This window comes from Meleagris gallopavo, chromosome 4 (assembly GCF_905368555.1).
Source record: "Meleagris gallopavo chromosome 4, MGAL_WU_HG_1.1, whole genome shotgun sequence".
In the NCBI taxonomy this organism is placed as follows: domain Eukaryota; kingdom Metazoa; phylum Chordata; class Aves; order Galliformes; family Phasianidae; genus Meleagris; species Meleagris gallopavo.
The window spans coordinates 38,293,932-38,318,394 of NC_139407.1; the positions used below are offsets into that span (position 1 = coordinate 38,293,932).

The 24,463-nt window shown below is 37.7% G+C and overlaps 1 protein-coding gene across 16 annotated transcripts in view; it reads left to right on the top strand.

The window, feature by feature from the left end:
• Nucleotides 1-24,463, top strand: part of BMPR1B (bone morphogenetic protein receptor type 1B) — a 237,409-nt gene that overhangs the window by 79,149 nt on the left and 133,797 nt on the right. For 4 of the 16 annotated variants that reach the window (XM_085222927.1, XM_019614786.3, XM_085222926.1 and 1 more), the window contains exons 3-5: nucleotides 10,986-11,044; nucleotides 11,691-11,745; nucleotides 18,276-18,369. The exons of 4 other annotated variants lie outside the window; for them this stretch is intronic. In XM_085222927.1, coding sequence (XP_085079053.1) covers nucleotides 18,344-18,369 — 26 coding nt within the window. In that variant the 5' untranslated portion in view covers nucleotides 10,986-11,044; nucleotides 11,691-11,745; nucleotides 18,276-18,343. Of the gene's footprint in view, nucleotides 1-10,985; nucleotides 11,045-11,690; nucleotides 11,746-15,414; nucleotides 18,370-24,463 lie in introns of those variants that run through there. 8 more of the 16 variants (XM_085222929.1, XM_085222932.1, XM_085222933.1 and 5 more) reach the window with 5 other exon arrangements.

Below are 24,463 nucleotides of genomic sequence, written 5' to 3' on the forward strand. Positions count from 1 at the left end.
AATCCTTGACCTCCACCGACCATTTTGTCCTCAAACTTACTGCTTAAAGTGTCAGACTTATGACATGACTTCATCAGACATCTGATTTCACTCACTCGGATTGACAGTTGGGTAAATGTATGTAGAGAAGCAGAGCCTTCTACTTGGCTTCCAAACTTGATTTCTTCAATAGCATGGGAAATATAGATCAGTTACAAAAGGAAAAACATCCCGAGTTCTTAACTCTCTGTTATTTCACAGTAGACCTCAGCAGGGGTCCACATTTATTGAGGGATGTTGTCTTCTTTATGTTGTTAGGATTTATTTTGAGCCGGTGAAGATGGCTCTGTCACTTTATTTTATCCACTTCTAAATTTCTGTCAAGTGACCCTCTAAACAGTCCCAGGAGCTGACCTAAAATTTCTGACAGTGGGCGGTGCTGCCACAGGAGTTCTTCTTTGCCACACTTTGGCTGTGCTGACAGAAAGCCTAATTACTCATTTGCAAGCACACTTAAATGAAGTAATTTAAAAAATTGCTTGCGATCAAGGAGTATCTTAGTGTCCCTGGTTCAGGGACAAAGTTGATTTTTTTTCTTTATAGCATCTGGTATGATGGTATGTTTTGGCTTTAGGAGAAAAAGCATATTGATAACATGCTGATGATTTAGTTGTTGCTGAGCAGTGCTGTACAGAGCCAAGGATGTTTCAGTTTTTCAGCTTCTCATACTGCTCTCCCAGTGAGGGTAGCTGGGAGGGCACAGGGAGTTGGGAGGGGATGGAACCAGGACAGCCGATCTGAATTGTCCAAAGGGGTGTTTCATATCATATGACATAATGCAAAAAACCCTTGAAAAATGGAGGAGAGTTGGTCAGGGAATAACTGCTCTTCTATGACTAGTTGGGCATCGGTATGCAGGTGGTGAGGAATTGAGTTATAACAACTTGCATCGCTTGTATTTCATAAATTTATATACAATTATCATTACTGATATAATTATTGTTACTATTATCTTTTTTCCTCATCCTTTTCTGCCTTAGTAAATAGTTTTTATCTCAATCCATGAGTTCTATTATTTCCCCAACCCCATCCTTTTTTTTTTTTTTTTTTTTTTAATTTATCTCTCATTCCATTGAGGAGTAAAGCAAATGCTTAGCTGCGGGCCAAGTTGAACCAAAACACTTAGAAATGGAAATTATTGTCAAATATTCTTTTTCCGTGCTGGAACAAAGATCATCTGGATGCAGATTTTGCATTTGCAGAAAACAGCAGTAGTTAACTTGGAGAGAGATAAAGGATTCACATCTTTGAACACTTCTCAGTATCTTTTCCTTTTGCCTGCATGGCACTTTGTCAGCTCTATTTTCTTCAGTGCTAAAATTCTCAGTGTTAGAGATTTTGCCTTCTGATATAGCACAAGGAAATCTTTGAACTAAGGTACATTAGCATATAAGCTCTGGCACTCTTTGGTTACATATGGGTCAGGATAATAAATGTTTGTTCAGGTGCCCTGTACTAGGAATGGTGTGTTTTCTGTCTTGTCACAATGCATTAACAGTTGTGCCATATTTTTGTTAAAGTACTTGTCAAATTTCTCAGACCTGGGCTTATATTTTTTGGTTTCTGAACCCCTAAATTATAAATCTTGAAAGTTATTTTGGTGTTGCCTACTTGAAGTCAGAATGAAAGTGTTCCTTGTGTGCATACGAATGTCTGCCTCCTTTGAGGGATTTCTCTCTGACTGTCAGATGAAATGGGAACAAATCAATCATCTGTCACCTGTCGTGTTCGATACAGCAAGCTTTATCTCTTACAGATTCAGTTTAAAATGCTTGTTCCTGATACATGACGAGCATCTGCATTTGGGTAATTCCATTTTTTTTTTTTTTTAAACAGAGAATGATTCTGTATGCAAAGGAAACATTTGAAAGCATATTTTCTTATGTACTTACTATACTGGGACAGATTATATTATTTTCCTATACTATTTTTTTCCTGTGGCTTAAGATGGAGTTTACTTTGGCTTTTGAATGAAATTAAATGTCTGCAAAAATAACCCAAGAATAGAACATCTCCTTTTGTGGACTATCGAATGTGTCCACGTATCAGAGAGATTCTAAGCTTTTGTTTTTCCTGGTTCTGCTGCATTTAAGCTCTCATTTGCAATATTGAATTAATGTAGGAGTTTGAAATCGATTATAAAAGAAGTGGATGACAGCTTGCTTTGGCTGTAAAGCTGCATACTCATATTTTTGGCAGTAGGAAAAAAGGGCTGATTAGAAGAATCTATTTCCTGTATGTTTAAATATAAACCAGATACTCAGTCATGAAGAAAGTCATTCACTATTTTCCAAAGACTTTTTCCCCCCTGTGTGAAATGGTAGTTTGAATGAAAAATTGGGCAATGTATTAGTACCCTTATATAGAAAATAAGCATCAAGAAAAGTTGTACTAATTCTTTCCTTCCTTTGTGGATTCAGATTGTTTCTGGCTTTAAACAGACAATTCCCAATGCTACGCTAGTGGTTTTAAATTTTCATAGCAAAAGTGAAAACGTAATTACAGTGAGTATCAGAAAGATTTCAGTTCAAGTAGTTTTCTGGCACTTCCATTTTCACATCATTTTTCAGGAATGAAAGTCTGATCTATTACTGTAGGTGATATGTTGCCTACCTGTTGATGATTCTACTTTCTTACGGTCTTCTTTTTGAATATTTATGTTGCCATTCATATTTAGATATGAGATCAGATTTTTTCCAACTCTAGTGTGTGAGGACTTCTACACAGGCTTAGGGAAGAGGAGCACCAGATAGAACTGCTGCTGTTTTTTTTTATTTATTTGTTTTTTTGTTTTGTTTTGTTTTTTGTTTTTTTTTTTGTTTGTTTTTGTTTTTTGTTTTTCTTTTTTTCTGGGCTGTTTGAGTGGCACGGCTCTGAGTAGATTGATTATGGGTAATAATTGAATACGCAGTTACAGTCACATTCAGCTACTTCTTTTGTTCCAGTGAATTACATAATCGGGTTTTTTATGACATGATAGGGAAAGTGTAATACGCACAGAACTGTTTATCTAGAGAATCTCTGCTTTCTAAGAAAGTTTCATGAAGTAGAAGCAACTTGATGTTTCTGGTGGTTCTACAGCCAAACTGACATCCAGAAACAGAATCAATGGAAGAGCTGGAGGTGCTGTACTTGATGAATGTGATCAGGGCTACTGTTTTCATCCCAACACATGCTTCTGCAATGCTTTTCAGAGTGGGTCCTGCCTTCCCTTCTGTCTGGAAATAACCAACACTCTGTGCTACAGGTAACAGTTCCAGAAATTTATAGAGCTTCTGCTGAAGGAGGAAGGGTCATTCCGTTTATGTGTTATGGAAGAAAAGAGATATATAGAAAAATGTGGATAGTACAGATTGTGCTGTGATGAGCAGCTTGATGTTTCTTCAGTTCTGTCCCCTCAGTGCTATGTGAATCCTCTCTTGAGACAGATGTAGCCTTCTTCCACCTAGGAGGAATTATAACTGAGTGTCTTGTACCTAAGAATAATTTATGAAGGGAACATTGAAGGGCAGTATCCCACAGAAGTCACAGGAACAGCAAATGAAGGATCCATCTTGTTCATTCTAACCTACTTCCTATGGTTTAGCATAAGAATGGAGAAAAAAGCATTCTATAATTATATTGATGTTTGCTATATGAATTGTGACTTGAGGATGCAGACTTGAAGGCAGACGATACAGAAACACATGGTTCGGTTTTGAGCTGCTCATATTGCAGTTATGTATCTGCTAAACCTTCTTCAAATGCAGGCTTGTTTTTTCCATTAAAGGATTTTACAGGGCTCTGTACGCATCATATCTTACTAAGCTTACCATCTTGGATCTTAGAAGGGGCTTTGAGCACAATGCCAGGGCCTCCAAGGCACAATTTATACAGTCTGTGGGTGGGCTGGGTGAATCTGATGTTCATTGCCTACACACAGACCTATATGTGAGTACCCCTGGATGGGACTCAAAACTCCTCATGGATGACTGCGTCTGGAAAAGTATGCTCAGAATATTTATTTCATTGGTTTGAAATCAAGGTGAAGGCTGCAGCTGGAATGGTTTTCAGGGTGGGGCAAGCTGTTTCCCAGCATGGGTGGCACCTCTGTGCTGCAGTGGTAGCATCCCCAAGTGCAGAAACCTCTGACCAGCCTAACATGGTACAGTTGTTTGTGGGAAGTGTGTCCTGCATAAATGTAGATAGACTTCTTGATCAGGGGCTGTATGGGCAGATAATGCAACTTGATCAGTTCTCTGTTGCCTGCATAGTCATGGGTATTTCAGGGCACATGGGAGAAATGAGTGTGCCGTGCTTCAGACTCTCATGTGTTTTCACTTCGATCACAGTTAACAGGATTCACCAGCAACTGAAGGAGACCCTTAGTGCACAGTATGGCTGATGTTTTTAGTATTGACATTCTGAATAATAGATATTTCTATTTTGGAGACTAAATTTTAAAAGTATGAGGAGAGTAAAGCTAAATGGAATAAAAATGCACAGCATATTTTTTCCTCAGTGAACACAGAGTTAAAATCAGCTGCTTACTAAACTCCACTCAGAGATTAGGTCAGTGAAGATACAAAAACAATAAGCTTTTAATATAATGATAAAATATTCTGCTTCTTTATTTTTAAAGAAACAAAACACCTTAGAGACTATATGCAGGCAAGAAACACTTGAAAGTGCCTCCTAATGTAGAGGCTTGGTATTCTCTTGAACTTCAGGTGGGAAGATGAAAAGCCTCAGATAAAGAGGAGAGAGAGAAAACAAGCAGCTCTAGCTAAAACCAAGCTTTACCAGATCATTGGAGAGGATTTGGGAATTGGTAGGGCAGTGTTGAAAAGACATTGTCAACTTAAATTTTTTTTCTGTGTAATTAGTTAACAAAAAAAAAAAAAAAAGAAAGCTTATAGTTTTTTCATGTTCCCCACTGTCGTAGTTCTGTTCTGTAATACCTTTATGTTTCTCTATGCTGATGCAGTTGATACACAGAAGGAGGAAAACTCAGAAAATAAGGGGCATTATTGTAAGAGGAAAAGGTAAGTGTAAATATAAGGCTGGAACATACTCAAATCTTTTCATCACGTGGAAAAAGCCAGTTACGACTCAGCAATTGCTTTAGACCCTCACATTTATTTATTACACGAAGGCTACAAGAAATATTAACCAATAGAATAGAATAGATAGAATGTTTTATTTTTGCATTATAATTGTTTAGCTTTGCATGTTGACTCATCTGTCATTGCTGTGGTGTACCACCAAGACAGAAAGTGGCCTGATTCCCTTGACATGATTGCTTTATGATGCAGTGCACTGCCTGGTAAGCTTGATGTTCCCGCTAATGGGAAAGGAAAGAGGAAGAAGGAGTAGAGGAGCAAAGAGGAATAGGAGACTATGAGTTTGCCATGAATTTTCCCTCTCCTCAAAGGGCTCTCCTGTCCTTTACTAACTAGTCACCTTTCTGCACTGCATTATAGGACTGGCCATGTCCTTAGCCTGTTGCTGGTTACACTGGCACTTGGGGCACCATTTATTAATGCTGCAAAATCACTCCGGGCAGAGTAGCTGTGCTGCTGCTCCTGGCACTAGCTACCAAGTCTGTGAAGCAGGAGTGCCTTCCTCTGAATTGAAGTGGAATGCAAAGCTCTGAACATTTTCCAGTAAGTGTGATCCTGCTCACTTTCAATGACCAGGTTTTTCTGTTTACTTGATTCAGTTTGTATAGATTAATTTTCTTGTAATGATTTTTTATGTGAGAGAACTGAAATTTCACATTCACTGCCAGATTTGTTTGGATTTCATGATGAAGGTAATTTATAGGTTTTAGTAGTGATGGAAATTAATTATTTTCTCAAATATTAAAAGACAATTTTGCATTATGCAGGCTCTGTAGGACAGAGTGCAAACTTACTTAGGAGACAGACTCCAAACTTTTTATTTCCAGAGCAGAGCAGTTTCTCAGCCTGTTCATGCTGGAACATCAAATGAAGAGCATGCTGGTGCCAGCTGGGATGGGAGGCATCCGCCGCTGCTTGGGTTTGTGTTTCAATTGACAGGTGGAAGTCAGGATGGCAATGAGAATGTCTTTGATGCAGTATTTAACATATGCCCTTTTCCTAAAGGGAGAAGATCAAACAACAGGAAGCAGCTTCTTTGATTCTAAAACAAAACCTGGCTTCTCAGCCTGCCTTCTGTGCAAAAATCTGCCCCTCTTTTTTTCAGAGTGGGAACAAACTTGTAATTTCCCTGCTGTGCATTGAAATCTATGTTGATTTTGCTCCTCTGAGAGCATCACATAGGAAATGGAGCTGGATCCAAGCCAGCTCCTAGTTTCTGAGGTACACCTGTCCTTTCACAGAGGGGAGAGAGTGAAAGCCTCCTATCCCTCTTGTGCAGTTTATGCCTTGTCTTTGCTTCAAGCAAGGAAAGTAAATCCTGGAGCTGGGAAACCTGGCCACAGACCAGAGTCTCTTGCATATTTCTTTTATTGTCCCTGTGAGCGATGTGTTTTGAGATCCTGGCAGCTCCCACTATGCATATAAACCAGATCACACCAGGTGGCCCAAGAACTGCAATGTTTTGTTGAACAAACCAGTCAGAGGGAGCAGAAATGTAGCTTACTGCTTGCACCAGTCTTTGAGCTGTGGCTTTGGTTGTTTCAGTGAACACCAAAATAAAGTCTGCTTAAATGGTCCTCTATTTAGCTTTGTGGCTGGTAAAACATCAGCCTTGGAAGGAGTTGTGATTGCTCACAATCACATCTAAGCCTCATCTAAGGTATTGAGAAGGTAAGTACTGAAAAGTAAGGATTTAGGGGTTGGGACTAGATCCGTTCTATGGTTCTGTCTTCTACCAGTCTGGTATCTTTCACTTCAACTGAGCCATAATCTGTTGTGTTTTGGCATATTCTCTATACTGTAAATCTAAAGCGTAATTAACTTATAAAAGGAGGCAAGAGAAAATACAGATTATGTAGACTAAAGGAAAAATTACACGTGGAACCATACTTTTCTTTTTGAGATATTTCTTGTGACTCAGAAAACTGAAAGCGATAGAGGATATAGGAAGCATATTAAGTTGCGTTTGTGGAGATGACCTAACATTTGCAGTTGCTCGGTGTTTTGAATGTAGGCTGCTTTTCAAGCTTGGATACAGCAGAGCAATCTTTCTGTTGTTTTAAATGTAGGCATATAATATTTTGGTTTGGAATTCAGTGATGCAGCATGTGTGTACAATATATTCCGAACAATATAAGTCAGGTTCTGCGCTTTCATTTTTTTTTTTAATGCTATGTTAATTAGTCTGAACCATCTTGTTGAAATGTATTCAAGGTCAGCACAGCATGCTGAGCTGCTGGTGTTACTGTATTACTTTTCCTGTTAAGGCTTGCTCGATTTGAATGAAGAGAGTGCAGCCACCTGGCAGTGACACACTGTGTACCCGGTGCTTCTGCTTCTGAATGTCAGGGAATCATACAGCTGCTGCTGGCAAAGAAACACTTTGCATGTTACAGCATTCATGCTCTTGCTAGTGGCTTGATCACAAAATCTTTGTCATCCAGGACAATGTAAGTAGACATCTCTTGAAAACTGAAATGAGTCAAGCCACAGAAGTTATGATTAAATTGTTTGCTCATGTGACTACTTTAATGCTTGTAATTTTGCAGAATGTAGTGTTAGTTATGTATATTTGTAATGAGCTAATATAATGAAAAAATCCCTGTGTTTTAATACATTATACCACACGTTTGATCTCTTTCCGTGAACATGGGAAATCATACCTCATGAGTGTGTTCTTCTGTTGCATAAAGGAGAGAGCAAATAAGTTGTTCCTCTTTCACTTATGTAAATAGGTTCCACATTAGCAAGTAGAGGGGAAAAGACAAAATATTTTTATGCCTGTAAACTAGACTTCAACTAATACAAGTGCTGTTATGTATAATCTCTTAATTTATGTGGGTAACAAACTCAAGGGTGAGATGACCCAGATCTGATTGCGATCTTGAACCAGCATAAAGCAGATGGACAGCAGCAGCTCTGTATGCAGCCACTGCACTGGTGTCAGCCTGAGATCAGGATAAGAAACATTTACATATTCAAGATAAGAAGGTGAAACTTTATATTTTGTTTTTCTAGTTTTGAAAGAACTGTAAAGGAAACTGTATCTTAAATGGGTTTCTACCTTTCGTTTTCCTACCATCTTTCTTGAACTGTGAATCATGAAAAAAGGCTACGTTGTTTTGCTCTAACATTCCAAGTTCAGAAAATGAACTTTCTCTGATCTGCTACTGAAGGTGTACAGTTAGGTCTCTGTAATAAGTATACAATAGAGCATCTCTGGTCTTTGGACAGTGAACCGGATATTCAGAACTGAGCACTGTCAGCATCTGGAATTAGCACTTGTTACCTCTGCATTTGCGACAGAAAAACATACTAATTTAATGATGAATTTTTGGCTCTCTTGAATTTTGAACTGTGGGGAAATAAATGTGAATTTTACATGTCCTTTTTATTTAAGGTTAAATTGGAGGAAAAAAAAAAAAAAAAAAGACAAGAGACCTGCAACGTGATAAGTTTTGTTTTGAGTCTCTGGATGTGGTATGAACATTCTGCTTGTGAAAATCTATATATAGAAAATTATACCCTAAGAGAAACAAGGGTCTTAGCCTTTGCTCAGTTGCAATGGGTGTCCTTAACCTAAAGTCATGAAGTATGAGATTTTCTTATGAAACTGAAGGTACCATCTGAATGCAGATGGAGATTCAAAAAAATTAGTTAGCTAAAATAAATAATAAAATGCGGCTGGGAGGTGTAAGGCAAGGGTGCAGCACAACTGGATATTAGAATTATGCAGCCTTTTAGAAGAAGGTAAGATAATGCAGAGGCAGTGCAGCAGATTTTAGAATTGAGTTAGGCACCAGATTATGCTTCCTTCTTATATGGTTTTAGGCAAATAAGTGAAACTCTAGTCTTCAATTTCCCACATATGAATACAGTGAGATAGTGTTTCCTACTTGCATTAGAAAAAGTGAATGTTTGTTTCTCAAAAAATTGTGTAGTTTATTCACACTGTATGTGCTTTTATGTGGAGCAGGATGTTAAGATATGCCATTTGTTGAAATGTTTTTGTGGCCTACTGAAATGAAAATCTTTACTTGAGTCCAAATTGAAATTCTTACATCTGAGCAATCTTTATCTATAAGGTAGCTCATTAAAAAGTTATCAAATAAATGTTTTAGTTTGTAGGGGGTACTGAAGAAGTACTTGTTTTTCTCAGAGCAACTTTTTTGTACCCTACTTTTATATTATATTGCTGAGGATCTTATTAACATAATCATCCATTACATTTTTAAATTTCCAGATAGGATATATTTTTATTTCATATGATCAAATTTTGTGTTTGGATTGCCTGAGTGTATATAATCTTCTGAATATGGGAAAATAATTACTGTGCAAATTGCTTGGTAATCTCCTTCCATACAGTTTCACCAGAGGAAGCAAAAAATATAGGAATAAAAAATAAATAAATAAAGGAATTTAAACTTGAGGCCACCTCCCATTTCTTGTTTATTTGTTTGTTTGTTTTGGTCATATTGAGTACAGAGCAGAAACAAAACTTGGAGAAGCAGAACAAACAGGAATGTGGACCAGAGTGAGTGGCTGTCCTCTCAGTTCCTTTCAAACCAGCACATACCTCTGGGGCAGAGATCTTCTATCTGAAAACAAAACTTGGACAAAGTGCAAATCCTTCATTTCCTTAAATCTCTTTGTTTAGGCCAACAAACATGCAGGTCAGCGTGGAGGTTATGGTACTGAAACTGAAAACCATCTCCTTTTTCTTGGTCAATGAAGTGTAATTTGAGTCTTCTGCTTGTGTATCCTACTTGCAAATTGTCTCTGAAAAAAAAAGACTGGACACTGGTTCCTGGAGATATCCGAGCATAAAATGCTTTTACTGCCAATGGTCAGCTCAGTGCTGTGCAGTTTAGGGAGGCCACGTGTAAATTTGCTGTGTTGATTAAGGTGTGGTTAGAGGCAACTTGTGCTGTCGCTATGTAGCTATCTTGAAAGAAAAATAAAGGAATGAAATTTGAGGTTTGCTAATGTTCAGTATCTTACAACAGCTCTTCTTGGGCTGGCAATAAGTGAATCTCTCTAGAAAATCAAGTCACTAAAGAGTCTTCAGTGACTGATAACTCGAAAGTTTTACACAAGACTGTTGTTTACACAAGATTAAGGAGCAGTAGATATAATTGCTGGTGATATCTAGTGGTATTTTCAAATGTGTAAGAGACTAAATTTGTAACTTGTGCCTTATTTGGGAAATATAGTGTACAAATATATATGCTGTTTTGACTTGAATATCTTTGCTGTGTCTCTGCACGTTTTTTAGATAGGGAGAAACTAGTGGATAGAAACTGGTGCTAATAGTGTTTTGTTTAGCTACATTTCAGGATGCTAATTATAATTAGGCTTTACTGATTATTCTCTAGGATGAAATTAGATCTATATTTTAAGCAAACATTTTTACTTGTTTTTACTGATGGGTTTGTTAGATGGGAATTGAGTGCATCTGGGCCCAATCATGTACCTCTTCCCCAAGTGCCTAATTCAATTGATTGGGTTGTTTAGTAACAAGAAATAGGATGTAAGCGGGATCTTAATTATTTAATCTAACCACAACACAGCATTATGAGTAATAAGTAGAGGTAGATCAAAGCTTACATCTCTGTGTTTGAACAGAAATGCTGGAGAAGGAAAGAGGTACTTCTTATTAGTGAGTCAGTATGTGATATTCTACAATTCTTGCCAAAGAATTGCTGCTTGGCATAAGTCACATGTAAAAGTCATGCCACAGCATAGTAACAAAAAAATTAGCTGTCGGTTTTTTCATATGTGATTGAATTACAATGCTCATGTTAAAAGTTAATGTAATTGATATATCCTTCTGTTCTATTATAGGTTACACCAATTTCACTTAGACTACAAGACGAAGATTTCCTGAAAATTGAGATCTTCAGGTAAGGACAGAACTCATTTTTAAACAAATGTGGACTTAAGAAAGAAAAATAGTGCCAGCATTAACTGAACACAGAGGGTAGTTACTGTTTGTGATCTAGAATTTGAAAAACTGAAGAAAAGTCACTTGAGATGTGTTGAAAGTGATGCAAGCTATAGTAAACAGGCTACTTGAAAAAGACCCAGATACACACTTTTGGATGGTTTTACTATTTTGAATGCTTTGTACCTAGCATGTCTTTTGAGGAAGGAATGGTAAAGAACTGTCTTCGGACAGAAAAATGGGAGTGAGCTGAAAAGGTGCTCGTGGGCAGCTCTCTGATACCAGGTTTTAGCAAAATGACTGGTGCAGATTGCTTGTTGTAGTCTCTCTCTTATGTTTTGGGGAACTTTGGTGGACTCAAACTTCATGTTCAGGAACTGTTCTTAGTCCCCTAGGGATTGTTGCTAAATAATAGCAAGTCCAGTAACTGAAGTTGTCCTTGTTTTACTGATCTCTCCCCTGGGATAAACAAGCAGTAGCTCTGCAGAGCGAAAAATCAGCAGCTCTTTGTTTATACAATCTGTTAAAATGCCTGCTTTGTGCATAAGAATTCGGGCATTTTCAAGACAACTGTTGAAAGATTATTTTTTTCGTTATGGGAACAGTCCTTGTTTGCTGGAGATGGCCATGTAAAGTGCATACTTACAGCTGACATAATACGTAAGTCTTTATACTTTCTCACATTTCTCACATAATGGGGTGGGGACTGTGCATATTTTTACTTCTAATACAGACTAGTACAATGCGAGTGAGCAGTTCATGTATTTATGAGTAAGAGAAAAATCCACTAATACGATAGCCATTTGCAAAACATATGAAGTTAGTGTTTAAAACTTTCAGTGCAGCATTCCAAGGGAATTAAAACTTTCTGAGCTGCTTGATCTGCAGAACCTTTGCCATCCTTTCGGTTTATACTGCTTATAAACATATTTCTCATCTTAAAGCTTGTAAACACAATACAGAAAGTTTTTTAAATTGGATAATTAAATCTTTCCATACATAGATAACTCTTCTTGACCCTTTAATATTCTGTTACCTTGCTGAAGTATCATAAGGAGCCTGAAATAGAAAAATTGTGTTGAAACTCCTTTGGGCTTGCGTTCTTGGAACATATCCTAGAGCAATTTCATGACTTAATTTGCATTTGGTGTTGGGGAATTTATAAGGCTCTGGTGCTTTGTTACTTGTGCCTAAGTTTTGAAAGGAGAAGAATGAATGCCTGTTAAGTTTGAAATAAAATTGAAGCCTTTTCTTATAAACATGGATGTGTTACCATTGAGGTGCCAGTAAGTTCATGGAGGTATTCAGAACACTAGAAGCTATCTGTTATCTTTCAAAGCTTACAAGTTATAGAAATTAAAGACAAACTTTTCAATTTTAATATTCATTTTTATAGAAATCAGTTGTACAAAATTTTTAAGACCGTTAAAAGTAATCCATTACTTTTCTGTTATTTCCTAAATCTTTGTCTTGCCTTGGCTATGAAAATGATTATTTTTTCTTGTTAGGTATTCAAGTAGATTTTAAACTAAATTTTAGAAATATTACGTTTTACAATAGACTTTTTAAAATGCAGTTCATTTTGAATCCTTTTATGGTTACTGATTTTTTTACACTGTGTAGTGTAAGATAACAAATGCTGGCCCTGCTTCATTATTCTTGTTTGTCTGCTTGGAAGAATACACAAGTAATATTACCAATTTAATTGCATGAACATTGACATCGCATTTGATTGTACATCTTTGTAGATGTAGCTGTCTTTACTGCTTCACAGTGAGGGTCTTCTGAAGGTCGTTGAGTTATTCTATGTTTAAAATGCTTCTCTAGAATGAGGACTTATTTTTGACATCTTGCATTATGTGTTAGGTCACTTCAGTCATTTTAGAAAGAAAATACAATAGTAAGTTGAACACAGAAAGAACTGTGAATAGGTCCATACTTGTTCCGTGTAATTCTTTTTAATATTCCTTTTAGCTATTTTTTGCATTAAACTTGCAGATGATACGATAATTTTGAAAAGGCTCTACCATAAGATTCTGTCTTCAAAATGCTGTAGAAGACTGTCCAGTCTTTGACAATAGCATTTTAACAATTTACCGCTTACAACTGAAATCAAACTGAGATTTTAGCGACTGTTTACATTTTGAACTCCCTTCTGTTGCAAAGGTTGAAGTAACTCTGTGTTGTATGGCTGTTGTCTGCCATTGCTTTGCAAATGTAGGAACTGTTGTACTTCAAAGGCTGTGTATAAATATACTGCACTGTCTTGTTTCTTTTTCCTGTCATTTATTATCGACTTTTACAGTAATAATAGGTCTGCTCTTTCATGCATTGTACATCTGAAAAACCCATTTGAGCTTGATTTTGCTTTGAGAAGGATTTAAGCTTAATCATGGTATTCCACAGGTATTTCTCTTGTGGAGAGAATAAATTATATAACAACAGCTATTAATGATAATGTTAAACCTAATAACTTCAACAGCTGGAATGATTTTTCTGCTAATATTTCACATGGAACCAATACAGCTGAGATAAGGTGTGCCTGGTTCCTTTTATTCCTTATGAGTCATCAGCAGAACTGAATATCCACCCCCAGCCCTGCAAGCAGCCAGTATTGTGGAATCACCTTGGCAGTATTCAGAAAAATGTTGCTCCATAGCCTGGGCTCAAAACCACCCCGATTCTTGAGCTGGCTTTTAGTGGTTCCACAGAGAGTTGTCTTAAAGGAGAAAAAGCGCCTGAATTCTATTTGTTTTGGGTAGGAAAGACCAGGGAGGTTGTGGAGAAAAGAGGAGGAGGTAGCAGCCATGTGGAAGAGCTTTGTAAGCTGGTGTCACAGGCAGAGTTGTGGGGGAAAAAAGAAAAAAGCGGTATTCCAAGGGAAATGGGAGGGTGAGGACAGGACTGTAGGGGGAGAACTAGGGGAGAGGAGGAGGGCAGTACATTTGGTGGCAACCTGTCAGCTCCACTCAGGTGTCTTACAAAAATGCTATTTGTATACTGGGAAAAGTCTTCTGATCTGCTGAGAATAAATGAGTGAATGATGCTTGAGTGCCAGACCCCATGAAATATCTCCATCACATCAGCTCTGAAGGATCATATTCCCCACAGTTTCCTCCAGCTCAGAATTCTTTTAGAGACTCCTGTTCTTCCTTCTCTTCAATCCTTTTGGCAGATTCAATTTGCATTGCGCTCTGGGGAGTTAATTAATTTCCTGTTGGCCCAGACTACAAACTCTTGTACTAAGTGTTGGTGTGTTGTGTTGCATATCGGTATTGATAAATCTTATTTTTGTATGTTTGAATTACGGCATGTTTGATATGCTGGAAGATATGTCCAAGTGGTGTGTGCTTGCTGAATAAGTGGCACTCAAATGTGAAATCTACTTTAGTAACAGAGTGAATAAGCTTACTCTGTTATAGAACTAAGAGACTTTATAAAAGCAGTTTTTAATCATACGTCTCAGTCTCGTGACTTAAAATTAAACTTGCTGAGATTGGAAATCCAGATTTGAGCTGACATCATAACATGTGACCTTCAGTAGCAATGAAAATTGAAAACATGAGACAAGGGCATTAATTGCTAAATGGTTTATAAGCTTGCCCTGGATGTTCATCTTAAGTGTTAGCATGATTTTATTATATATAATAATAGTTATCATTTATGGATACTATGGGTGCCTGAGATAAGGCATTCAAATTCATTTTACTCACCTCTGGCTCAAATCTTTTGAACTTTCAATTAAATACATAGAGCTACTTGCATACGTAGCCTATTGCTTTTAGCAGGTCTAGAAATGTGAGCAAAACAATAGGGGTCTGATTTGGCAGCTAGGCTTGTCAACTCTGGGATTTGTATGCAGCCAGTTGCAGGAGAAAGTGTTAAATGACGTAAGCGTGAATGTATCTGTAAAGTTATCTTCTTTTATTATTAGCTATTTGAATTTTTGTTTGCTAGTAATCCTTACAAAGAAATCTTGAAATCTGGTTGGCAACTATCCTGCAGAAGTGGTTGTTGCAGTCTTCAATACAGTTTAATAGAGTGTAATGTCTTATGTGATATGTGTAACTGACAAGGGCTGTAATCAAACTTATTTTCAGGTGACTCGGTAGTTATCACTTTAAGCCAATTTGCAGCTACATTAATTTTTGGAGTCTCAAGATATTTTCTTTAATTTTGTTTGTTTGTAGCTGGTATTCTGTAACTGACAGAATAAGGTACAAAATTTGATAGTTTGAAAAAGAAGTTTAAGACTGTCATATTAACTTTTACTCAATCTCAAATCTAGAATGCTTATTTCTAAAATATATTCACTTTGCATGTAGCCTTGTCGGTGTATTTCAGAATATTCAAGATTTGAAATCATATGTAGTTGACTTCATTGTATTTTGGTAAAACAGGAGAGAAAGTAGGACCTCTGCTTTCCACACTGTTCACAGCTGCTGTAGAGCTGAGGATCTGTTTTCTCATCTTGAAGAATACAGCTCTTGCCCTCCAGAATACAAGTTAAAACTTTGCCTGTGGTATTTGTGTGTGTTGTATTTTGGTCTGTGTATGTCTCCTGTGACTTTAAAAGATTAAACATGATCAGTCTTGCTGTACTTTTCTAGCATCAGAATATGCTAAAGTCAGCTTGAATGTTTAAAAAGTGGGGTCAAAATGTGATCTTGCATTAGCAGAAATATATGCATGTTGTGCCAGGTGCCATTGCATACTGTTGCAAGCTGAAGAGGCTTGCGGTTTGTTATATTGACCCCAGGCCCTCCAAATGAAATCTCAGAATGGGGCAAAGGTGTTGATCAAGCAAGGACGTGCTTTTATTTACTAAAAGATGTGTGAGTGAGAGAGAAGAAGAAAAGGAAGGAAACTAAAACAAGTCACCACTGCAGATCCCATGATGTCCTGAGGGTCTGTTCTCTTTCTAGGGTGGTTGAGGATGTAATGGGCTGAGCGCTGCTGGCTGTGGGGTTGGCAGTGCCTTTTATGCCTTATGATGGTCCCCTCCAACTGGGTCAGGAGCTGTTGCCAGGCAGAGAGTGTCCAGCATCTCATGATGTGCACGTGCTGCACTGTCTGTGCTTCTCCCTTCGCATGGTAGTGATCCGGGAGGGTGGAAAAGTGGGGAGGGACAGGAGACAGCCTTAAGCAAAACGACTAACTCCTTGCTGCTTCTTTGCTCTTGCATACGTGTTTGTTCTGTAACATTCACTAGAGTGTTACTGTAGAATTTTTTTGTTCTGAGGCCTTCTTAAGATTAGTTTTGTTTCATAAGTCACTAGTTAGCTGTGAGCCTGTCTCTTAACCAGTGGGAAAGAGAGCAGGAATTTACAATTCTAAAGTTCCATATATTGGTGTCACAGAGTCTGAGCCAGGAAGAAACATGTCACTTCGTTCCCACACAGGTTTGGCAAACATTTTCAGGCCACCATCAGAAAATCCTTTCTAGTGATATTCTTAGGGGGTAAGGTGTAGCTTATCAGAAATGGGGCAACATATAGTTGTTGAGACAGGCAGATTACTACCAAATTTATCTGCTCTCCACTATGAACCTTTTTTCTTTTTAATATACTCCAGAGAAGAGAAAGCATAATGTTTGAGGAAGCCTTGTTCTGTTCAGGTTGAGGAGAGGCATGCAAACAAGCTGCAGCAAGAGGTGCAAACTTGCCATGGCTCGAAAGTAGCATCACACAGTTAGAATGTCTGATCACTAAATTTAGGCCAAACTGAGGCCTGGATTGTGCACCTTCTAACTGTGTGTTTTAGTTCCCTACTTAGGAAAAATATATCACCCATACCCTCACCCCTGTGAAAAAGCAAATCACCTTTTGTCTCCTTTGTCAATGAGAGAGTTCCTACATAGCTTAAGCCTGTGATTTCAAAATAGATTTAAATGCTTTTATAGGTGAAAACAAGGTTATTTGACAGTGAGCTGGCTGTAGCTTTTGTATTTTGCTTTATTGGGTAGTTCCAGTAGTAAATGTAATTTATTGAAAGAAAACTATGAAATGACTTTAGTTGCCTGTTCTGAATGATATTTTTAAAAGAACTCCACTCTTTGCTTGTTTTTATTTTAATGTAAGGTACATGGTGCAACTTGTATACGCGTATTGTCTGAAGGATTTGAATGGCCTGCCTGTCTGATTCATTTTAATAGATTCCAGCCTTTTTCCATGACATCATTATTACAACAGCCTTCCTAGCAAATATGAACAGCTGCTGTGTATTTTTTTCTGTGTTTTATATTAAAGCAGTAACAGCTTTTCCATTCTCTACCAATGACAGCAATAGTCTTGTCTGATGTAGAACAAAATGAAAAAAAGTTAAAAGTAAGGATCTGTGATGCTGTTAACAGGCCGGTAATGTAACGGGTCCCCATGTATGAATCGTTTCATAATGCAATAAGGGATTACTTATGCTGCTGTCATACTGGTCAAAGGTTGGTCCCATTTCCTTCTGCCTCTCCTCTGACCCAAACTGTGCATTAAAGTTGATAAAAACAGTGTTGTACTCAGCTTTCTGTCCCAGAAGGCAATTTGCGTGAAGTATGTTAATGTGGTCTTTTTTTTTCCTAAATATCATTATTATGCAGACTGCATGTAGAGGTTTTAAAATTATTGTCAATTCTTATAGTTCAGGTGAAGGAGACTTGCTTCACTGTTTCTCTGTGCATCTAGAGTTCAGTGATGCCATGGAGGCCACTATATGGAGAGGCTGTAGTACTGAATAAAACTAGGAATTTGTTGCTATCACTGTTATGTCTAATTTCCTATCATTCCTTCTAAGTAAAGGTGGCAGAGAATGTGGCACTCATATTGTTGTTTTGTCTGGGATGCCTGGACTGGAGTCTCGGTATCTTGTTGGTGATATGCATGAACTGAACTTGTCTCTCTGTGTTCCAGTAAACAATATCTGCATTTAATGTGACAAAAATAGAAAGTATATCCAAAACATTCCCTTGACATGTCCCTAGATAGACAGCTGCAGTGCTACGCAGAGCAACAAGATGCTTGTTGGTCAGCCAGCTCATGTCTCACCTGGATCTTCTGCCTGGAGTAAGGAGACAACAGAGGCAATTGCTGTTCAGTGCCCAGTAGCCTGAGTGGGGCATGACCTGACTCACAGACTTGCCAAGCCTAGTGGAGTAATATGGCCACAAAAAGATAGACAATCAATTAATGCTGTTACTTTAGCTGTCTTTTGCAGTGCTTTCTTTGTGTGGAAGAAGATCCAGGAGCTAAGTGCCTCTCATGTCCCTGTGATGCAGAGGGATTGCTTGTACACCAGGTAGGTGGTTGTGAGCCAGCTAAAGATACTAAGAGAAAATCAATGCTAACCTTGCAACATGAAGCTAGATAAGGAGTATATTGTTCCTGTCTATGGTATTAATCAAATGATGCCCATTTTGTGGCTGCATATAGAGAAATAATTTCATAAAAAAAATAATGAATGCCTTCTGGGGATTATCAGTTACAAACCATTCTTTTTATCTAAGAGAAACCTTACAAAAGAGTGCTTGACTTTTCTACAAATGTTTCCTAAAGCACATGTAATACTAATTTCAATATAGCAAAACATATGGAAATTACCTTCTGATTTGTAAATGCAGAAAGTCTAATTCAGCAGGTGAAATATGAGGTGGCTGCCTACCAAAAAGAAGTTATTCTTTTGAACATTTGACACTCTGTTGTACCCAGTGACTAATGTTTGGTGTCCGTTACTATGGCTTTTGTGCCAAACAATACTCTGGGTAGGAGGACACTTTAAAAACATTCCTATTTTTGAAGGTCAGGCCACATTGGCTGGGATGGTATGATTAAAATAAATCCAGTTTCATTCTAAATGTAAGTAACTTACGAAGGCTCTTCTTATCATTCTCTTATTAAAACTGGAAGAGATGAAAAAAAAAATCAGATGTCTAGTAGAACAAAATCTAATTTTCTTTTTTTTTTTTAAACAGACAATTAGAAAACAAATGAGGAAACACCATGTTACACAAAATATTTTCAGATTACAGTTTTTAATCATTACTCTTCTGCCTTGAGGAAGTATCTCAAATCATTGTCATTAGACTAAAGTTCATGAATACGCAGAAGTTTGCAGTCACTTACCTGTGCTAAGTGCAGAAATTAATTTTTTCCTTTCCCTTTCTTCAACCCCATACTGTTTTAGAAAGTTTTGCTTTCTGGCATTGCACTTATAGCCAGTTTGGCTTGTATGTGGTGTAAAACAAAGTTTTGAACTAATTCTTATCAATAAATAAACTTCTTTACAGAACTATTTGTTCATTCCTCCCCCCAGATTGTTTCAGAGAGTAATTGTTATTTGCGTAAATACATATTTTAATAGATTTTAAATACATTTTAGAAGTAAATATTAGCTAGCTTACAAAGGTTTTGTCTAAAAAAATAAAGATATTTTATACTCTTTTTGTTTTTAAAAATGCAAGTCTTTAGCCATCCTCCAGTGATGATACATTTTACTATGGAAAAGGATTATGCTTTAGTTATAACTTACAATATATACAGCATGAAGTTGTTCAATGGTAATGATTGCATCTGTTTGATCTATAAGGCAAAGCAAAATTATGGAGGAATTCCATGAAAATTAATATATTTAATCTATGTTCCATCACTGAATCAAATATGGCTCATGTGTTCGTAATTTGAATATAAAGACATCTGTAAAATAAATGTCCTGCCTTTCATGAAGAATGTTTCATGTTTTGCTGTTTGGAACTCTGAAATAAAACTCAGTGTATCTTGGTAAGAGAGTGTGCCCAAAAATGTACTTCACTGAAGAATTACCTGTCTTTTTCCAATTGAGAGCCTTCTTAGAAGGATTAAACTGAAATGCCATTGCTAATGAAAGCGCATTTGAGTGAGAGGAGATGGCAATGAAAAGTTTTTAAATTCAGTACATTCATTCTATAAATTAATGCTAGTAAATCATATGCTGAAAATTGTTTTTCTCATGTTACAGTACAGCTGTTTATCAGTTAGATTTGTACTAAAGCTAATAATGAACTATGAAAATAAAAGATATTTTAGACAAATGTACGTTTTCAGATATTTATTGCACATCCTGGTTACATTCCCTGAGCATGAAGCATGTCAATCAACTGTTTCACCTGTTCTGCCAGAAACAATCAGAATATCAAAACATGTAAGATAGGAAGGCCCACTGCTTTTGAAAGGCTTTGTTTCTGTGAGCGTTTCTCTGCTATGCAAGCGTGTTCTTCATGATAAGATTTAGGGTGTAGCGTGTGTTGGAGTACCACTTGTCAAATCCAGTACTTCTCAGTCTGTCAGTGTTGCCATAATGTAGGGAAAAATATGTGGAGGAAAATAATTTTATCTCATTAGTCCTATTAAAAATCTTCTGTGAGTGAGATTGATTTGATAATGCTTTGTAATCAGTGGTTGTCTTTAAAACCAGTAGCCTGTTTTCTGTGAAATAAGCTGATGCCTGTTCAACAAAAAGTTTCTGAACAAAAGTCAATACTGCAAGCCATCATTACAACAAAAAGTCATAGAGTCTCTGTTGTAGCCTCAGTGTTAATCAGGACAGGGTTTATAGGGAGAGGTAATATCTTTTATTAGATTTATCAATCTAGCTAGGAAAAAAACCACAGACTTTCAGGCAACCAAGCCCTTATTCAGGTCTGTGGAAGAAAGACTTTCTGTGCTCAAAAGCTTGTCTGTTTTCCAACTGTATCGTTTGTTCTAAGGAAGTATATTGCTTCTCCTTGACTGAAACATTAGCATTCCTGTTGGCCCTGCTAGTAGGGAAGCCAGATGTTGCATGGGCATGATGTCTTGTTGAATTTCTTATGTTGTAACTCTGCTCGTGCTTTACCTGCCCTGCACTTCTCAGACATTGGGTCCTCCCTTTGGGCAGAAAAGGAGAAAATGTTCCTGTACAAAGATGACTGCTCAGGCTGATAACATTCAGCAGAGAGTTGATGGCTTTTCTCTGCTTTGAACTTTGCACAAAAAATGAAATTTTGCCCTTTGTGTGATCTGTTTCCTTCTTGTGGCTTGTAAGATGTACATCCCTATCTCCTGTTAGTTCTAATCTTGCTTGTTTGGCCAGCCCATGTGCTGGAAGGGTTACAGAAGAGAAAATCCTTCCCTGGGCATCCCCCTGCTTTTTAATGGGTCTGATTTGTGATGTGCCATGACGCTCCCCCAGTGGCTGCTCAAAAGTCTCTTGCCTGGTTTTAGAAAGGGCCCACCGGACACAAAATAGAAGAAGAAAATATTTGGTGTCTTGATGGAAAGTGAGTCTAAAGGGGTCTGCTTAAATATAAAAAACAAAAGGAGCAGTGTTTCCACCTAGTGCGCCAAACATCGTGGAGTCAAATGCGGAAAATGTTTATAGTGTTGTATAGTTTTATTGCTACAGACTGAGGGAAAACAGCTTATTGAGTGACTTTCAGGAACTATACTTTGTACCACTGGGCTATCAAATAGTGGGCAGAGGAATACTTCTCGTTGCTGTAGGGTGGGACTGGGGAATCTGTAGTTGTACTCAGCTTTCTTGCGCTGTATATGAGAATAAATGCTGGTTGTTGATTCACTGAGGTTCTGAATTCACGGGGATGAGTTTGGCTGTAGTGCCAGAGACTGTGGGTACTTGAAGGCACGAGCCCTCATGGAGCACTGGAAGCTTAAAATGTAGAGCACCTGTGGGACTGTGGCCTTTCCCCCCAGTCCCCTATAAATCTGCTTATTGGGATTTAGTGTTTATCTGCTGTTCTTGAGCTATGTTTTGCCTGAGTTTTCTTGGCATGACATACACTACTGTGTGTAGAGTGGTTACTGCTTTCTGGACCATGCGTGTTCACTGTAGTTCTTGTATTATTCTTGGTAGGAATAGCCTTGTTTGGAGCAATAAATGTTATTAAAATGAAGAAGCTCAGTCGCAAGCTCATCAGTAACCTTTGTTTGGTAGTTTTTGCTGTCTTTGCCACAGTCACAGTACTACACTGATTCCTGTTAGTTGCTGAAGATTAATGGCAGGCTGAAGCCAGGGTGGCTGTGGGGTCCTGAGGCGGTCTGGCACTTTTTGCTGCTGCAGCAAGGGAACAGATTGTGCTCCCAGCCTGCTGTAGAATGAGGTGTGACTGAGTTGTCCTGTCTCCTCGAGGAGCTGGACCAGGGCGTGAGGCTGAGGCCAGTGCCTGAAAAATGTATACTGTGCTTTCATGCCAGGGCACACTTGAGCTGCTGTGCTCCCTGTTGTGTTCAGAGGCAGTAATTAAGGAGGACTTGGATTTAAAACATGAAGATGGGTATTTGTATGTTAGGTAGACTAAAAAATAAGTGTGGGAAGAAAGGTGTGAAGGAACAAAATGTTATAACTGCATTTCTGCAGATACCTTGTTCGTGGTGTATTATGTGTCCATTACTTTTTGGTATCTGGAAGAAAAAATTACTGTTTGTTTGCTCTCAGTTGCTGTGAACTGGTCCACATTTTCCTTTAGATCCCTTAATATCCTTAAGAGTTTTGACTTAACATACGTCAGCTCTGACCATCTGACAGACCCTGATGTGCTGAGTCCTCCTCTAAGCTGTGTGCTTTGAATTCCATCCAACCCTGGTCCTGGAATCTTTTTGGCTTTGCTACTATCAGACTGGGATGAACATAGGAAGGAGATGCTTCTTAGTATCTTACCCTCTCCAAGTAAAAAGTGAAAAACTTGAAAACTTGAAAAAAGTCCAACACCTATCACATTGTAACAAAGTAACCTTCTGATGTAGCAAAGAAGGTGGTAGCTGTCCTTTCTGCCTTGAGTTTTGCCATAGTGGAAGCAATCATGTTCCCATTGCTGTTCACCTTCCCACAAGCAGCCAGGCCTTGATGCTGTCTTTGCACCTTGCCTGGTTCTTATTAGCTGCTGTGATCAGCCACAGTTTGGCCTAGTTCTCTGCAGATGAAGAGGTATCAAAAATTGTTTACTTGCTTGCAAACGTGAGAATCCAGCTGTAATATTTATTCCCCATTCATGTTTAGAAGAGCATTTTGCAGCTGAGATAAAGCTTAAAATGTAGAGACCTATCCACACGCTCCACTTGACAAATGCCAAGAGTTTTGCTTTCAAGCCTTGATTAAAGAACATGCGTTGAGGCACAGGAGTGGAGAAGAAAAGCAGTGAACATGTAGTGAGAATTACTGGTTGGTAGCTGGAATACAGGTAGAACAAAATAATTCACTTGGAAGGGACCTATAAATATCATGAAATCCAACTGCCTGAATACTTTAGGGCTAATCAAAAGGTAAAGCATATTGTTATATATAGTGACAACCAAAATCATAAGGTGCAAATAATTGGCAGGTATGGCTGAGAAAAGCCAAGGAGAAGGTCAAAAAAAAGCTGGAGGAAGAGTCTGAATAAGGAGGCCACTGTTACTAACATAGTCTGTAATGTGTGAGGACTGTGTATGTAGGACAAATCACTGCTATCCAAATCTTTTGAAAAAATAATGAGATACACACAGCTACTACCATGAAAGCTTAATGTGGAAGGTCTGCTGTAAATTATGCTTCGGTGTAATGTGCAGAGAGACTCTGAATGTTGGAACTTGTGCCTCCCTGAGTATAATTTGAGGTACATGTGGTAGTAATTCAAAGACATTCTATTGCCCTAATTTCTAATGTATGCATCTTGTATTCTTGTTGAATGTTGCCAAACCTAGTATACTAATAATAAATAATGTCTTTTTTTTTTTTTGCCTATGTAAAGAACTTGGAAGCCAGCCTATTGAATCTAAATAGCTTTATAATGATAAAATTCCAAAAATAAAAAAATATAAAAGCAGTGAGAATCAAGTGGAATCTTTTCTTTAGTGTTGCATACAACACTAAAATAATTTTATTTTTTTTTAATTGCACTCTGGTTTCTACTTAACTACTTTGAGCATTGTCATGACAGAAATGAAATTCTCTAGATCTGTTTGCTTCAGTAAGCTGAGAGGAAATACAGCCTATGTTCTTCCTAACTTTTCAGAATTTTGCAAGAAGGATTATCTTTTTCTGTCTTTGTTCATAGCACCATCCTCTTGAGAAATGCTTATTTTTTGGGGGGGTTGTAAATTAGTTTCATTTCTCTGCTTCAGCAAAATTCCATTTTTCTTATTCGTATATATTACAAGGCGAGGCTCGTCTCTAGTTGCTATAAAGAATGTGAACTTTGGGAAACCTTAGTACATGTACACTAATTCTACTTCTTAGTATTTGCACTTTGCAAACACTTCAAGAAACTTTTGTTCTCCAGAAAATTTTTGGAATGATTCCTTTTCTCCTTTTCGCAGAACCTTTCCTTATGCATCCTCACAACATTTTGTATCCATGTGTATTGGAGCCTCCCTGGACATCC